General features: G+C 33.0%; 1 protein-coding gene across 3 annotated transcripts in view; it reads left to right on the plus strand.

Moving 5' to 3' along the window:
• Positions 1–16,190: 16,190 nt before the first annotated feature.
• The window catches only part of LOC148845573 (ARM repeat superfamily protein), a 100,013-nt gene continuing 97,073 nt past the window's right edge, over positions 16,191–19,130 (plus strand). For 2 of the 3 annotated variants that reach the window (XM_088954832.1, XM_088954834.1), the window contains exons 1-4: positions 16,465–16,605; positions 17,079–17,262; positions 17,398–17,740; positions 18,169–18,329. In XM_088954832.1, coding sequence (XP_088810958.1) covers positions 17,500–17,740; positions 18,169–18,329 — 402 coding nt within the window. In that variant the 5' untranslated portion in view covers positions 16,465–16,605; positions 17,079–17,262; positions 17,398–17,499. Of the gene's footprint in view, positions 16,606–17,078; positions 17,741–18,168; positions 18,330–19,130 lie in introns of all 3 variants that reach the window. The other variant, XM_088954833.1, reaches the window with a different exon arrangement.

Genomic DNA, 19,130 nt, shown 5'->3' on the forward strand with positions numbered 1-19,130 from the left:
TATTAAATTATATCGTAAATAAGACATTTTATGTGCAAACCAGGCTTCAAACTTTATATAAGGATCGTGCTCAGGCTTAAGATATAAGCCTGATGGTCAGGCCAAACTCAGGCTGAGGTTCAGGCCTAGACATTTTCTATTGATAAAGACGCAAAGTCTGACCGGCCCATGAACAAGTCTAAGTACAACCAATATTCCCATATGTGGCTGGGTGAATGTGGCCAATAATGTATTGTGATCAACAAATCCAAAATCAAGAGCTTGGTATGGTAAAGGGGGTGAAGGTGTTTGGTACCTGTTTCAAACATAAATACTATCACATCAATGCCATATAGGCGTTTTGAGTTCAATGGCCAATTTTTTGTTTGGCTGGAGATGCTTTGTGTTAAAATGGTTATAAAACACTTTGAATGGGAATCCATGCTAGGAGGTGTTTATGAAGCATCAATTTGATTTTAATTGATATATTTCCTGTTTTTGGAAGCAAAGTCTCAACACCTAGAATGGTGTGGTGGCGACAACACACACTTCTCACCAAACAGAATGCAGTACAAGTAGTATTTGTGTTTCAACTTTCAAGTACAAACAGTGTTTCAATTTAAAACATTGCAGGTTGAAACACATATGGTACCAAACACAGAGTACTGGAAAGACAATTTTAAGATACATATTTGGATAACCTAAGGCTGTATTTGGTTTGATAGAAAATAAGAGAAAAATAGAAAGCTGAGGGAAATATCTCAAGGAATTTCATAAATTTTGTTAAGAATTTTTCCTTAAGCTTTCCATTTCTTTCTTGTTTTCTACCAAACCAAACATAATCTCAAGAAACGAGTGGAATAACTGGGAGTCTGGAATATTAATCAATATATTAGGGAAATTCATGTAAATCCAATATATGCATTAATAATAATAAATAAAGGCTTAAATGACTATAAGTAGCTATAAATACAAAGGTCGGGCTGTAGGGTGGGAGATTCACATGCACCCAAAAAAATAAAAAGAAAACATATTTTAATAGGTTGTCTGAAGTTCGGAAATTTGGATGCCATAACACACTTGGGAAATATTAGAAAATCATGCCTAGAAACCTATAAAAACATATTTCTTTGTTTTACTTTTTTATTCCAACTAGTAATTAAGCACATGCCTAGCATAGAAGAAATTTTTCTTCATATTAATTAATTGAATTTTAGATATGTCATAGTTTAAATAGAAATTGGAAATTAATAAAGGTAACAATTTGATTAAAAATAAACTTAAATGTGCATGCACATTGCATATGGAAATTTTAAATTATGTTAACAATTATTATTATTATTATTATTATTATTATTATTATTATTATTATTATTATTATTATTATTATTATTATTATTATTAAATTTTGTATTCCATTTCTATCATAAATAAAAATAGTTTTTACTTTAACAATTATTTTTATTTAATATGATGAATGTATAACATTAGAAATGTTCAAAAAATGTTTTCGACAAAATTTTGTATTTTTTCATTTTTTATGTTCTATCTTTTTTTTTAATATTTATTATCCAATTATGACATCAAGAGTTTCTTTAAAAAGTTAGAACATTGACCCACCATCTAGATAAGAAAAATAGCTTTGCTTTTAGATCAGTTTTAAATTATATAGTTAATCTATATTTTATAAATAATGTTTACTTATTACAACTAATTTCTGTTTGACATAATTAATATATTTTTTTTATATAATGTTTTGATTACTTGTATTTTTTTTAAAGATTTATTGTTTAACTAGCATATCATCAATTAATCCATTTGACCAAAACCACTAACCCACCACCCAAAAAGGAAAATAGTTTTATTTCTAGGTTGACATCAAATTTTGTATTACGCTTCCATCAATGATAAAATTATTTCTTATGTATAATTCTTGTTTTTGTTCAATGTAATGAATATATAATATTATAGATGTATCTAATATTTTATTATTTAATAAACAGATAACATTAGATATGTGCCCAAAATTTCTTCTTTTTAATTTTTTTTTATTTTTTTTCATATTTTTTATTTTTAAAAGTTTTATTATTTGACTATGGAATCATTTCATTTCTAAGTTAGGGCCTGTTCGTTTTCTCTAAAGACTTGCATCTGAAAGTGTAATAATTACATTAAGAGGTATATTGGTATTGGTGAACTTTTTTTTCCTCTGAACTCTGAATTTAGAGAATGTTGTTCTTAATTCTGAATTCTGAAAACTATCAAATATCCATTTTGACCCATATATGAGAGTTTTTGTTTGTCTTTTTGGGGTATCATTGAAAAACAAAAAGATGTATGATTGCACTTTGAGAGATAAGAGATAAGAGGAAACGAACAACCAATTTTCTCTTAAAGTTAAAAGATTCTTCTTAAGATATAAGAGTTAAGAGGAAATGAACATGCCCTTAATTTTAAATTTGGCATTCCATTTTCATCATTAAAAAAACTATTTCTTATATTTCATACTTATTTTTGTTTAGTATAATGAATATACAATATTAGAGATATGTCAGATTCTTTTTATTATTTTGTATTATATTCTTATTTATTTTAATTTGTATTATTTAATTATGGTATTATTTATTAACCTATTTGACCCTAAATGGTTTAATTGCTTACCCACCGCCAATAGGGAAGAAAATGGTTTTGTTTTCATATTACTAAAATATTTATTTTTATACTACTAAAATTAATGTTGTAGATTTAATTAGTAGAATGTAATAATGAGAAAAATATATACCTTAAATATAGGATTTAATGATATAGAATAGGAAAATGGTGTTATTTCCAATTGGTTTTAAATTTTACATTCCATTTCCATAATTAATAAAAACATTTTTTATTTATCATACTTATTATTGTTTAATATGTCAAATATATGATGTTAAAAATGTCACCAATTTTTTTATATTTTTTAAATTTTATCTAATTTTGAATTTTATTATTTAATTGTAGCAATATGGATTGGCCCTTTTGACCCAAAATGGTTTAATTTCTTACCACCACCTAGATGAAAATATTATTTTTTCAAGTAAATTTTAAAAGTATAATTTTTTATGTTATTGGAATTATTAATTTATTAGATATGGATTTAATTAATAGAATTTAATGATGAGAAGAAACAAATATTCCTTAAATATATGATTCAATGAAGGTAAATGCAAGTTAATACCTTAAATGTTGGATTTAATGAGAGGGAACTATATGAATTGAATATATTAAAATTACCTCTTTTCAACTCATTTAATATCAATAACCAATTATCCTATTTTCCCTCATTTTTTATCAAAAAAATTAAATATAAAGGGGTAAATTTTGTTCTTAGAAAATTCCATAAATATTCTTGGGGCTATTCATGCTTTTTAAAGTATAAATTTTCTAGTTGACATGGAAGAATATCAAACCTATACTTATCCTTATTCCTTTAGAACCTTGCTCCTCCTGGAGATGAAATTCACACTTTAGATGTGAGAAGCTTAGACCTCAATTCCCAGGAAGTTTAACCAACCCAAGAATGGGATCTTCCCCTACTACCACATCAGCAATAAAGGGAGTGCAATTTCTAGGATATGTTATTTTGTTTTTATTTTAATGTTGGTGTTACACAGAGATTGGATTTGCCCCTCACAAAGACATAGAGCACCTTCACACCAACCTCATAGTACATTGCACTCGTGGTTTGAGAACATCTCCCATACTTAATGTTTCCATGCACGGAAAGGTGTTTCCAATGCATGGCTGTGATGTGCTGTGAAGTTGGTGTGAGGCACGTTCTATGAAGAGCAAATCCAAATTTTGTTGCACCACCTTGCTAAAAGTCGAGCAGAATTTCAACCTCACAACATTAGTCCTCATGTCATCCTCGTAACACTTTAGCTATGCACTGCACTGGAAGCATCTCCCCATAAATGAAAACATAGAAGTATGGAGATGTTCTCAATGCATGGCTATAGGTGTTGTGACAATGGTGTGAAGACCAGTTTTGTGAGGATGAAATCCAATCTCACTAAAACTTGTCATGATAAATGAAACCTACATTTGTTTTAAGTTTCCTTTAGTTGTTAAGAAAATATGACTGAATAATCTTAGGTAAAGAAGGATCTAAACTTTTTACTTGTGCTGATCCCTACCAGTATATGGTTGGATTTCTTACAATATAAGAAATTTTATTTTTTCTTTTGTTGGTTGGTAAGAAAAAAAAATAAAAGAAAATAAAATTATGAGCAACTTTATTTCATAAGATCATCATGTTGGCATCGGTATTTTAAAATCCCTAGAGATTATAAAATTTGTATTTGAGCTATAATTGTCACATGCTAAGTCTATTATATCTTTTAACTAACCTACATTAAGTATTATTCGTTGTAATTTGTTTGTTTGTTATTCAAGGGTTGTTTGATAATATTTGAAGTGGCTGAACTGAATAACTTGTTGCTTTGTCTTTCAAGCCAATGTTTTTGAATCGCCATTGATCCAAACAGTCGGACCATTCAACTCAGAAGCCATATAGGCAACCGGTTCCATTTCACCTTTATCCCATTCTTGGGCCAAAAATGTTGACTTGGTCAAAGAACCGCTGGCCCAGGTGGTTGAACCGTTAACTCGTTCAACACAGACAGCAGTTCACATCTTAAGAAGATAAGGAGCAGATTGAAATCTCATATCTGATATCACTAATATCCCAGCAAGAAAGCACGCGCACACGAGAGAGAGAGAGAGAGAAGATTGTAGAGATCTCATCTGAGATCACATATCTAAGATCGCAAATCTGAGATCTCAAAGAAATTTTGTTGTTGTGTTTCCTGTTGTCGCCGTCATCATCACCGATTGGATGCTCCTCCTCCTCCTCTTCCTTCTTCTTCTTCCCTCTCCTTCCTCTTCCTCCTCCTCCTTCTTTCCTCCTTCTCCCCCTCTTCCTTTCTTTCATTTTTTTCCTTTCTTTCCTTCCTTCCTTTCTTTTTCAAGCGACAACTAGCTCTTTTTGAGTTTTTTTCTCATAAAAGACTAAGAGAAATGAATATTACCTGCCATAATATTCCAAACCACCTGAACCATTCAACCCAAACGGTTAAACCGCTGACCCAAAAACCGGTGGTTACAGTGGTTCCATTTTCGGGTTGCTTCTTAAAACCTTGCCTTCAAACCAAACACACCCATAATAGATTCAATAGGTTGTAAGATCTTTTATGAATGAATTGAATTGAGCGACTTATTGCTATCTAGTGAATTTCAGAGGAATGGATTGCATTTTGCAAGCCCAAAACATGACAAAGTAAAGATATAAGTTCCAAAGTGTCAGAGTCAATGGATTCATAGGCTTTCGGTTCTCATACTATTAATTAATTCTCTTTGGTTTGAAACCAATCAAGCTAAGGATCCAAGGGTCTTTCAGTATAGAAATTGGGTGTCATTGTCGACTTGGATTACCTATCTCACAAGTGAACACACTAATGATCCATACACAAAAGGTGTGGGTCTCATGTGAGTCCCATGTATATAGAATATTGGTGTGTTCACTCGTGACAGAAAACCCAACCCAGTTAATTGTCTCCAACCATCCAGTCTTGACATTGTCAATGACCCAAAGGGTACCTTTAGATAGTAGTTCTCTACTATTAATGATACCTCTCCAAACTTGTGAGACACGAGTCCTCTTGTCTAAAGCTACATTTGGCATTCCTTATTTTAAGGACTTATCGATCTCCTTTTTGTAGTTAAAATGCCCTTATGATGAACACTGAGTTTTTAACTACAAAAAGGGGGTAAGTCCTTAAAACAAGGAATGCCAAATGCAGCCTAAGTCCCATAAGTTGGAATTATGAATACATTTACATCTAAGATGTTGCTCCCACATTATGTTGGGGTCGTATAGGAACATCCAAGAAATGAAACCATTTTAGCCACTATGGGATTGTTCCATAGCATGATCATTTTTGTTTTCATTAGTCTATGAAATCACAACATTAGCAAAAAAAATGAAAACATGTCCTTGAACTCTGCTTTTGTTTTGAAAGGCAAAAACAAGTTGATTTTGTTAACAAAAAACAAACAATATATGTTTTTAGAACCATAAATTAGAATAATGGTTTTTAAAAAATAATATAATGTAGAATTTTATGATTTGCTGAATAGGATATTAAGGGGATTGTTGGACAACATGGTTGGTTTTGTTTTTGGAAATGCCACATCAGCAAAATTGTATTGAGTTTGTCGATGATGTGAAAATTGTTTTTGCTTTTAAAAAGCAAAACCATGTTGTCAAACAACCACTAAATAACTAGATGAAATCATGTTTTTGAAACTAGCAAAAACTCTTTTTTTGGTAAACATTTGAAACCAAAAATTCAAGAACATGTTTTTTGTTTCAATTTTGAATAAGGCTGCAACTTGGGCCAGGTTGGCCCGAACCCAACCCAAATTGGGTTGATGCTCGAGTTAGGGTTAGGGTTGAAATTTATGAACCCGACTTTACTTTAGGTTGGGTTGACCCCACGGGTAACCCAACCCAACCCGACCCGAACACAACTCTATAGTACATATCATATTTAAATATATGTTATATGTATGATATCATTCATTGATTTGTTCATATGCATGATAGTTGTATAGCCCCTACTACATACTATCATTTATTTCTTTTAAGATAATCACTTTACTTAATCCAAATCGGAAATACCAAAACTTAATAACAATTTTTATTTTTTTGAATATTTTATTCTTTATCTCCTCTTTGTTGTTTGCCGCCCATAGCTTATTGGACATAAAAGATCTATTATAAGCTATAATTCATAATAAATTATAACCATTTCAAACACTTTTTTTTTTTATTTTGTACTTAAAGAACCAATAAAAACATCAACAAACAAATACTAATAAAACATAAGGTTAATATATGTAGTGAAAGTTAATTTAAGACCTGAGATTAAGAAGTTCTACGAGATTTTAAGGGATAAGAAGAAGGTTGGGTTGGGCCCAACCCAAGCCTAGACCAACCCGAAGTTGACTTCAGGTTGGGTTGGGTTAGGGTTAGGGTTGGGTAGGTCGGGTTGGGTTAAGGTTAGGGTTGGGGGTTTAAAACTTAGAGTTGGCCTCAACCCGACCTAACCCGGCCCGACTTGCAGCCCTAGTTTCGAAAACATACAACACATACACAACTAAGAACCGAGAACATGCATGTTTTATGTGTTTTTTGTTTTGAGAAACAATCTACTTTCAACAAATATGGGTTTGATTTGTTTTTGAAATTGGCAACGAGAAAAATGATTCATATCATAAATGCCCCCTAAAGGTAGGTTATTTAATCTAATTCCATGAATGTTCAATTCCCTATACACAAGTTAGATCAAGAATTAACACAAATTTGCTTTTGAGTTCCAGGAATCCCCACCAAAAAGTCATTGATTGTTGTGTCTAGGGTAGCGTAGAGTGTCTTTTGGTAAAATATAAGTGCCCATACAAAAATAGAAGAGAACCTCTCTCTAAGTATATTATCCATCCAATGTGGAATAGGCAGTTGGCTTTCCAACCCCAAAGCCTATCTTTCACCTTATCTACGATATGGGCAACAAGGCAAACACATCCCTTATACATATGCTCATAAACAATAGGTTATCAAGGTAATGATCATGCTTAGATATTCACTTAACTCCATGTAACCGGACCTAGATTCTTTGAATTCCAAAATAACATACGTTTGCACCCAAGTGGATAGTAAATTTAGGCAATATTTGGGAATGCTTAAGTTAAAAATAAGTGCTTATTCAAATAAGCACTTATTTGCATTTGGCACCCAACTTTTTCAAGTGTTTATTTTTTAAAATAAACACATATTTTATATTGGATGTTTGGTAGTCTTTTATGAAAGTGCTTTGTACTTTCATAAAAGTACTTTTATATAATTCAACTATGAATAATTTTATAAGTGGTAGTTAAAATTCAACTAGAGATAATTATTGAAGAAAAAATTGAATAAGTGCTTATTGTATAAGCACTTAAAAAATCTGGAAAATTGAGCTTAAAACTGTCCTTATTTCTAAAATAAACACTTATTCCGGGCTTATTTCCCAAATACTAATAGGTGCTTAATGGCCCAAATAAGCACTCCCAAACATGGCCTTAGAGTAATTTATTGCGTGCCTTGACCACTGGCAATGGTGCCAACTAAAAGAATATTGCATAGCTTCCAATTCTCTCCTTCCTACCAAAAAAAAATCCACCTTTCTTTATTTGCCTAAGTGTTAATAAGTAATCAACAAACATAAGGTGGCTAATAGCAAAGGTAGATCAATGCAACTTTGGTTCTTCAAATCATTCAATTTTCTTATGGTTCTAAAGTTTCTCTGAGAGCACCTCTAGAAGGGTAGTATCCCATGGTTGGCTCCCCATTAATAATAACATAGATAAAAGAGGTTCTAATGCATTAACTTAATTACTAGATTCCTAATTGGGAGCAAAAAATAGTGGACACTAAGACCATAAGAAGGAATAGCCATACAACCCTATCATAGGCCTTAGCCACATCTAGTTTTAACATACATAAGGGGTCATATTTCCCTCTCTTAGACTCTTACACACACACACACACACACACACACACAGATATATATATATATATATATATATAAAGAAAAAAAGACTTCATTGTATGTGGAATTTCCAACTGACTCAACTGGTAAGGTCTTCGAGTGGTTGTAGTAGACACTTTAGATCAAATTCTGCTATCACCAGAACCGAGGGGACAAAGGCATTTTAGGTGTAGGTATCAATTTGTAATTCAATGGTTTCAGTCTATTAGTAAGATTATTTTTTAGATATGAGTGCAAGAAGTGTTTTATTAAAAGATGCATGGAATCAACAATTCTTAAATATGAATTGGATGAAAGGGATAAGGTTTGTAACTTGTTACTTCTCAATTTGAGTGACCATGTTAAGGCCTTGTTTTAACAACCACTTAAGGTTGTTTGGTAACCCACTTTTCAAACCACTTATTATGTTTTTAAGAACTTATTGGGGTGGGAATGTTTGGTAAACTACTTTCCATATAAGTGTTTATGTTGACACAAATGACAACTTTAGCCCTCACTTCACTCATACATATATACAATGCTTTTCACGTGTTATACTATACATTTCAACTGAGAGTCCATGTGGACCCCCACATGGGCTGCCATGTGGATCCAATTAATAATAATAATAATAATAATAATAATAAAATCATAATAATAAAAATAATAATCATCATAATAATAATAATTATAAAAATAAATAATAACTAATCATCAATAGGAGAAGACGACAGAGAGAGGGGGAGTTGATTTTCGTTTTTGAAAACCGAAGAGTTTTGATTGGTTTACAACTTCAAATTCCTGTTTTTGAACAGCACAACCGCTACTGCTATTTGAACAGGCTGTTGCAACTCCTTGCGGCTACGGAAACGACCTCTAGAAGTGGTTGGAGATAAAATAGAGGACAAGATATAGGGGGAGCTGATAAACGGAAGGGGAGAGAGAAAGTGATGAAAAGGGATAAAAAAAAAAGGAAGAATAGATCAGAGGGGGGAGGTTGTCGCCGCTGCAACTCTCCTACTCTTGTTAAGAAGACAATGAACATGGATGAAAATCTCCTTTTATCTCGTTAGGGAAGAGAGGGGGATGATCAGGATGGGTAAGAGAGAACGAGAGAGGAAGAATGAAAGTAAACGTTATGTTGATGTTGAGGGGAAGAAGATGATGAACAGTGCCTTTGGCGTGGGGGTATTTTAGGCATTATAAAAATTTATCAGGGAGTGGTTAGTCCTATTTTTTTGGAGAATTATTTCTTCAAGAAGTACTTAAAAAAAGCCAATTTAAAGTCATTTTTTCAAAAAAGTACTTTAAAAAAAATACATCTTCTCCACTTTTTTAACAAACACCCATAAGTACTTAAAAACCACTTAATGTGTGGTCCTTTGTCTTAAAATAAGTAATTTTAAGTGTTCTCAAACAGGGCCTAAGACTTTTTATTTCCTCTGGTGCTGTTAGAATTTTATAGAGTTCTTCATTCTCAATGGAGGAGACTGTCATTAGTTGACTAAGTAGCTAGCATGGTCGAAATCAAACGGTCCACTTTCAAAAATGTTTCCAGAATGATTAGGTATCAATTTGTTCTCTCTCCCCAATCATAGCTTTAGTTGCTATCTTCTCCTTAAAGTCTATTACTCGATATGGTTCTTCCTATGTTTGTTAATCAACAATATACATGGAAAAACTTTAAGTTCCGAACCCCCCTCTATAAGCTAATGAAATTTACACTGTTGCTTAGAAAATACTTTAATGGCATTTGATAACATTAATTAAATCTCAAACCCGAAAAGCACAATGCTCTTTTTAACCATTTGAAGTTTGAAAAGCAAAAATCTGCTTTATTAGGGCCAGTTAGATGTCAATAACCAAGTTTCCAATAAATGCAATCTAGCTTTAAGATTGACCCTTTTTATAAACAACATAATTGGAAAGATTGATTGGTAGATGTCTCTCAAACTTTATTTTTCTAAATAGCCATGTTTGTGGAGTTTTATTATATTTTTTCTCCTGAACCGAAGTGAAAGCAATATGGGATACTGGTTACTTCTTATTGTTGGCAAACAGTTGACAAAAGCTGAAAAACACCTAAATAGCCACTGCACCAATTAGTCATGACAATAGCTTTGTCTAGACATTTATGGGCAAGTTGGTGGAGACTTCTCTTAGACTATGTGTAAGCAAGTTCTCAAAAACCCAGGTCTCTAAGTCTACTTCTATCAATCCTTGAATGCAAAACCATTATCCCCCTTATAAGAGAGAAATATAGGCCCAAAATTCTTGGGATCCATTTGGTTTGTGGGAATAGAGGTCTGGAATTAGAAATGCAATAGCCCATTCTAATTTCAATTATTTGGTTAGCTAGGTAAAATGTGATTCCATCAATTCCTATTTTTGATAAAATAGCATTCTCCCATTTGAGAGCATGGTCATTGAAGCCTCTCCCTTGGAATGATAATCTCATTCTAGTCGGTCAAAAAATAAACGACATGACATTAAAAATTATCTCACCCCCCAGAAAAAAAAAAAATCATTCTATATCTCTTCTCAGTTGATACCCTCCAGCGGGATTTTTGTGTGTTTGAGTTCAAGAAGCCAAAACCCAAAAGCATCGACAACACCATTTGGATTAGCGGCTAGCAGAAGCACTTCTTTGGGCCACAAAAGCCCAATAAAAAACCACACCTGAAAATTCCACTTTACTTTCCATGCTTGCCAGAAAAAAACTATTTTGAATTAGTGACCGGCCAAATACTTAAAAAAAGAATCACTTTTCTACTTTAGTGTTTAAACCTATGCATTTATAGAATTTTTTAGACTAATTACATGGAACCCTACTTTAGTGAATGTGACACTTGAGCGGTTGAGCCTTCCTTCTGTTCTTCTATTCATTTGATAGGCTATGTTTGTTTGAATGCAAAAATAAATCAAACACAAAATTTAAACCCAGTTCAGTTTCGAATCTATTTGTTTGTAATTATAATATGATACAAATTTGTACTTTTTGGTTGCCCCATTTGCATTTTCTGGCAGTGTAAGTTTAACATTAAAAACAACAACAAAAAAATGATGCATAATTTGCATCATCTTCCTCCTACCCAAGGTTCAAAATATGATATGCCCGATGTATCGATAGAGGTGTAACAGGCAAATCAATTATTTTTTTTTTCAAAACCGGTTCAGGAGGGACGGTTTAGGGCTCCTCCACCCCTGAACTGGTCAGACTCCTGATACACCCACCATAGGGGCATATCGGAAGGGTCCCAATGTGATACGTATTGGCCGATACAGGCCAATACGTGTCAATACTTTGAACCTTGCTCCTACCTCACTTCTCTCTCATATAAAGTGATAACCAGACCATATTGCTTCCTACTTCACTCCCCAACAAACAACCCTCCTAGCTACTACCCCCACTCTCTTTCTTAAGGTAGGGCCACATCATTTTACCTTTCACCAACAAATAATGACAGGGTCAAGCAAAAGTAAACCAAATTTTACAATTAATTCATTTGCACTACAACCAAACACAGCCTTATAGGCAGACTCTTTAACTAAAGATATAGACCACTGAACTCACATCTCAAGATAATAAACTAATATTAAAAGTAGAAGTGATCTGCAATGTTTGAAGTACCTACGCCTTAGAAGCTGCATATATAGTAAACGATGTACCAAATTAACCTAAACATTTGAACCATCAAAGCCTTCTTGTAAGATTAATTCATTGTTGTGAACCATCTAAGTGGTGTATTAAGGTACAATTAATCAAGGCCATCCAAAAAGGTGAAAGTGTAAATGGACTGAAAGGTATAGAGGAGACGCTAAGGAATTGGGTCGATTAGGGATTTGGAATGAATGGGGGTGTTTTTATAAAAAAAAAACATAAAAAAATAAAGAGGTTGAAATGAGAATCACATTCCCATGGGGGATAAAAAATGGTCAGTCTCCATATGGGGAAATCCCAATCTGCCTTGGCAGTGGCATTAGTGGTCATTCCTCTGCCCAATGCCGCCACCTCCACCCACCAATGTCGTTGCCGCCGCTGCCTCTACCTCCGCCCACCTCCATCAACGTTGTTGGAAGCGAAGGTGGAGGTGGGCGGAGGTGGCGGCATTGGGCAGAGGAATGACCACCAGCGCCACCGCCACCGCCTTTACCTTTGCCCACCTCCAACAATGTTGTCAAAGGCGGAGGCGGAGGTGGGCAAAGATAGGCGAAGAAGTTGCAGGAGGCAGCGATGGATGGCAGCACTGATGAATGGATTGCAAGAGGAAGAAGATGAACAATGTTTTTGCCCTTAATTGATATTATTTTTAAAAAGTTAACATATTTTTGAATTTTTTTTAAAAATATTACTTTTATTGATACTAGGGCCCTAAAGTTGCCCTTATCTGCTATAATCCTATAACTAATTTCACTTATATCAAGTAATAATTCGAGAAAATAACTTTCAAAAAAATTAATATTTATTAATAATAATTTTAAACTCTTAATTTGTTTTTATTATATAATTATATATACTAAAATTAATATATATTGTTTTTCAATAATTATTTATTGTTTTTGTCATAAATGTGTTTTCAATGTTTATGTATAAATTTATTTTGTTTTTTTATTTACTATAAAACTTTCAATAATTATTATAAATTAAACTACTATTAGTGAAATTTTTAAATTTAATTTATTGTACTTAATGTATTTATTGTATTTTTGTTATAACTTATTGATTAATATTTATTAGAGATTAAACTATTTATTGACTAAGTTAATATATTTTTAGTACTTATTTTATTTTTTTCATTATCAATACATTTTCAATAATTGTGTATTTTTGTTATAAATTTTTAATAATTATTGGAGATTAAACTATTGTTATTTATTAGAGATGATACTATTAATTTAACTGAAATTATGAGTGTTCATGAGTTGGTTCGATTTGGTCGCAGGCTATTTGGCCAACCAAATTGACTTGGTCAGGTTGGGGAGTTGATCAACAAAAACTGATTAACTTTTTGTGAAAATTGGCCCACTCAAGTTGTATCAGTTTTGGTCGACTTTTTTTGTTTGGTCAGTCGGTTTAAAAGGTTTAAACTTAAAAATTGAATTTAATTTTGAAAATTATAGTGCAATTATTAAAAAATAAATTTAAAAATTAGATTTATGATATAAAACATTTTAGACTAAGAAATATGGGAAAATTTTCACTTTTCCATATTAAAAATTATATTTAAAACATAAAATATTAATATATTTCCATGGTTAGGTCGTTCAATTTTGATTGGTTTACAAATGGTCTAACTGAAATTGATCCAATTTGGTTGAATTGGGAAATTTTTGAAACAAAGCCGACCTAAAATACTAGAAAATTGACCAACTCGGGTCGAGTTGATCGGGTTGGTCGGTTTCATCAGTTTGATGAATAAACCTAACTAAAATTAATTATTGCTATTTTTGTATTATATAAAAATGATTAAAAGTAGTATATAAAATGTGAATGTTTATTAATTATTTAAAAAGTTGAAAATATAAAACAATTGTATACTCTTATGTGATTCTATTAATGTCATTTAGTAGAACACATCTTATAGTTTTACATATTTACTTAAACCTACCTTATAGTTTTCATTTTATTAAAACATCCCATATATTTTACAAGTTATTTACATAATCAACTTTTCATTAAGGAGTGTTTGTTTTGCCATTAGGCTCATGTTTTTTATCCCAAAAATACCCTTAATACTTTTTTTTACAGAAAATAAAATATAGCTAATAGAGTGGTTGCTTGTGTCGGATAAAGGGCAAATATGGTATTTTTATTTTTTTTCTTTTGATTAAATTTATTTAAGTGAACATTAGGGGTATTTTAGTAAATAGCCCTTTCTATTATTTAGCTTTTGCTTAATAAATCCCATGGATTGCACGGGTCCCCGCTAGTGAATCTTGAGATTGAAATATGATGATGCACGATCTAGTGCTCTTTGTTGGCGAACAGCTCGGACACTGGACTGGTGAGGTCGCCTGATTGAACTGCAGAGAGAGAGAGAGATAGTAGAGTAGAGTGTGCAGGTTGTTTTACCTAGGGTGGGCATTCCAATGCTTAAGTCAACGATAAGTTATTGGGGAGCTAAAAATACACTTTTTTTTTTAGCACCGATCAACTTTGCTCTCATTTTGAGTGCAATCATGTATTGAAATTTATATTTGCTATCATTTTCAAGATATAAATGCACTTTTACTAGGTATTAGCAAAACTAAACCAGAATTGCATTTGCAGTCTTCCCAAATAGAGCCTAATCTATTGGGCTCTAGCACACCTTTCTAACCCATCAAGGTGGCATTTGAAAATTGCTGAAGTTGATGAATTGAAAGAATTATTGCTTCATCTTTTAATCATTAAAATAATTAAATAATTAAATTTTAAAAGTTCATTAGGAGCTCTCAACATTCTTAAAATCTTATTATCTAAAAAGATGAAGCGTTAGCTTTTCGGTTCAGCATTTCAGGTGTAATGAAGCACGACCCCTACTTGTTTAATGCATAGCACCTTGCTACTAAGGAGCATGGTTCATTAAAATACTTCCCTTTCACCCCTAAAAAATCTATATCTAAAAAATACCACCATTAATACCATGAATTTATGTTCAATTTGCAATTTATATATAGAAGATTCTTTGCATAAAAAGTCCAATCCGAGAATCCGACTGAATATTTCTTTATTTGTCAAAAAACCCAAAGACGATAGCATTTGAAAAATCATGCATTTATGTTAAAAAGTATCCGATGAAATAATTTTGTCTAATAGATCTCCTGCATGGGTGACGGGTCTACAAGTTGAATACAATATAAAATAAATGCTACCACTTACATGATTGGACCCCATCACTCATCACTCACAGTGCTTTGATTTGAGCCATTTGACACAATGGATTCATGTGACCATTCCTGCCACCTCCCACGTGTTCATCAGATTCTAAAAATAGATGTGCTAATCGGATGGTTAAAAGATCATGATCGGTTTGGGCCAGGTCGGGTCAAGGCAATACTGGACCATTTCGGGTCGGGTCAGCAAAAGGCTAGACGCTAACTTAAATAGAACTAACTACCTAAGTATTCAGGTTAGCCATGGGCGGTCAATGATTCAACATTCAACCATCTAAGCTAATTGGTCTTTGATTAAGTCAACGCTTTTTTTATTAAAATATAAATTTAATCAATGTTTTAAAAACCGGTAAAGAATCAAAACCCTTTTAGCCATAATTTTTTTGGGTCAGTGGTTTGACTGTTCGGTTTCGAATGAATGACTTGCTCTAATTAAAAAAAAAAATAATAACTAAAAACGAATCGATAATTCGATTGCTTGGGTCAATGAATCACTAACCAAATCAATTACTTTTGGTCAAAAAACAAGTTAAAAGTAAAATGGAACTAGTTAAAAAAAAATAAAAATAAAAGGGAATTAGTTACCTGAACGGTTTTTGCGCTAAACCGTCCAACCATCCACGTTAACGATGGTTCGAAAATCATGGGTTTAACTGTCCAATTCAAATTGTTTGATTGATTTAACCGTCTGAGTCAACACCGGTTGGAAAATGTAGGTGTAAAAATCGATGACTTAATGGTGACTTGTGACCCGACCCAATCCCTGGATCGGGTCACTACACAGGGGACCCTAACCCGCATTTTTTGGGGTGGCCGGGCCGGGTTCGCGGGGTGTCTCGATTTTTTGCCAGGTATTTCTCTTCATCAGCTGCTGATGATTTTGGATCTGGCAATGCCTTAGCTCGGACCCTTTAAAGAGTGGGCCACTATCCAATAGAATTCGAACACGTGGCTTACAACGGCTCAGACACATTAACGGGTCCTGTAGCTTCAGACCCAAGCTGCTCCAGCACGGCAGGCATAAGTTACAAGAAACAAAGACAACTCTCTGGTATATATTTTCGATTAGATTCTTCGAGCTTTAACTTCAATCGTTCAAAGAGAAGACCAGCTCTCGGTACTCAATCCTCTCACGCAATTCCAGGTATATCTCTATTCATCTCTGCTTTGCTTTTCGTTCCTCTGTTTCTTCCCCATTAATTTCTCTGATTTTTCTCGCCATTTTTATGCTTTTTTTTTTTTTTTTCCTTCTACAAAATCCATCGGTTAAGCTGGGACCAGATCTTCCTTTTGAGCATGGTCGTGTTGAAACCCTTGGCGTAATCGTCAATAGAAAAGCTTGGTAGATTGTCCAGAGCAAACCCTAGTTGAGCATCGATTTTATCGATCAACAAAAAAAAAAAAAGAAAAAAAAGAAAAAAACAACATCGGTTTTTGATCCAAAGCCCCAAACCCAATATTATCTCTTTGTTTATGATGAATTTCAGTGGTTCCGTGAAGAATTATGCATTAGTTGTCATTTAGTACCTCATCGGCTCTTGACATTGTATTCCTATCTGGGGCAGATATTGATTTCTGTTTTGGGTACATTTTGTTTTATGGATGTTTTTTTTCCAGGACTGATGCTGTGACCGTTTTGTTGGACCGATTTTCTTGTTGTGGTGGAGATTTGATTTGGTGACAAGCAGCTTCATCACGGGAATTTTCTATTGAGTCCTCGTTTATATTTTGAGCGTTTCTTGTAACATGAAACAATTTCAGATTGAATTATACTATGCTGTATATTTGTAAACAATGCAAGGTTTCCAGTCATATAACTACCCACTTCAGCTCTTCAACTTTTGCATGTTGTTTGGAATGGATTGAGACTTGTTCCTCAAATCATCTTTCTTTTATGTTTGTTAAAGATATAACTGCATTTCGTGGGAAATTGTAGATCTCTATTGGATATACATACGTGGGAAGCAGAAACAATTGACCACTTTAATGGTGGATTTTTGATCACCTGAAATTTGGAAATCCTTCTTACTTATCATCAATGGAGAGCTTAGCGCAACTGGAAGCATTGTGTGAAAGGCTTTACAATTCACAGGACTCCGCTGAACGTGCTCATGCAGAGAGCACTCTGAAATGCTTTTCTGTAAATGTTGATTACATTTCACAATGTCAATACATACTCGACAATGCATTGACTCCATATGCATTGATGTTGGCTAGTTCAAGTCTGTTGAAGCAAGTGACAGAGCATAGTCTCTCTTTGCAGCTCCGACTTGATATCCGTAATATTCTCTTTCTTTTTTTTTTATAGATAATTTTTTTATATTTTAGGAGGAATAGTGGAAATTTATATGATTATCATCCAGTATGTGTCCCATCAATCCTTATTCTTTGGTGTTATGCAGGTTTGTTTTCTTGTATTGCACCCATTCTGACTCATACTATTCTTTCTTACAATTCTTGTCTATTTCTATTTTTTTTGATGGTCACTTAATGACCTTTTCTTGGTTTCTAATTTTGCATGGATGGTTTTGAAATTAATTAAGCTTCTTAAACTATTGAAGTGTTGGCATTTTATACTGGATAGGCATATATATATATATATACACACACTTTAAAAGTTGACAATACAAACCATTGCCATATTATCAAAACTTAATTTTTTACTGTTACATGTTTCTGAATTGATCCATCTGTACTTTGTCTGAAGGAAACTACCTTATAAACTATCTGGCCAACAGAGGACCTGACTTGCAGCCTTTTGTAACTGGATCACTGATTCAGCTGTTTTGTCGAGTTACAAAATTTGGGTGGTTTGATGATGACAGATTCAGAGATGTGGTTAAAGAGTCAATGAACTTTTTGAGTCAGGTGACACAGCTTCCATAAATGGCATTAATGACTTTTGTTGCATCTAAAATTAAATGTTCCATATGCTTATTTTTAATTGGTAAGCTAGGATGTTGCATATCGTTTATTCATCTCCTTTTTATGGTTCTATCTAGCTGTGTCTCCACTGGAATTTTAGTGGTTCCTTCCCTTCCCTCTTGATGAAGGTTGGGTACAATATACTACTTTGTGTATATGTATTTTCCCCTTTTTCCATCTGTTTTCTTTTTTTTTTAGGAATTCATTTACTTTCTTTGATATGTTAGGATTTCATTTACTTTTCTCATCAGTTTTTAGAATATTCCACAATAGTTGGCAGATGAAGAAGATAAAAAAATTGTACATTAGGTTGGCTTATCTTGAATTTCCTTGTTAGCTTCTTCCATCTTAGACTATGAATTTGCTTCTCTTGGCTTGATCTCATGATTATAATGAAATTATGGCCCTCTTCCTTGTAACTTGAAAGTTAACCCAATGATACATGGATACCTGAACATAATTGGCATACTCATCTTCAAATTGTAAGGTGCAGGTTACTAATAATGGATGCTGCATGGAACTCTCTAGAATGTAATTTTTTGGTTTATATAGGCAGCTCTGATGATAGTCCATTGGGTGTGGTGTTTGATTTTTTTTGGTGATTTGTATACTATGTAGTATTGTTATTTCTCTCTGATTAATAGAGTATGGGACCAAGCAACAAAGATGGCAGTAAGACTACCTATCTGTACTTGGATGGTACAAAACTACAAATACAATGAAAGCAAGATATAGAAACTTCTA

The sequence above is a fragment of the Nelumbo lutea genome, chromosome 7 (assembly GCF_056320005.1).
Source record: "Nelumbo lutea isolate HS-2025 chromosome 7, American lotus-T2T, whole genome shotgun sequence".
NCBI lineage: Eukaryota > Viridiplantae > Streptophyta > Magnoliopsida > Proteales > Nelumbonaceae > Nelumbo > Nelumbo lutea.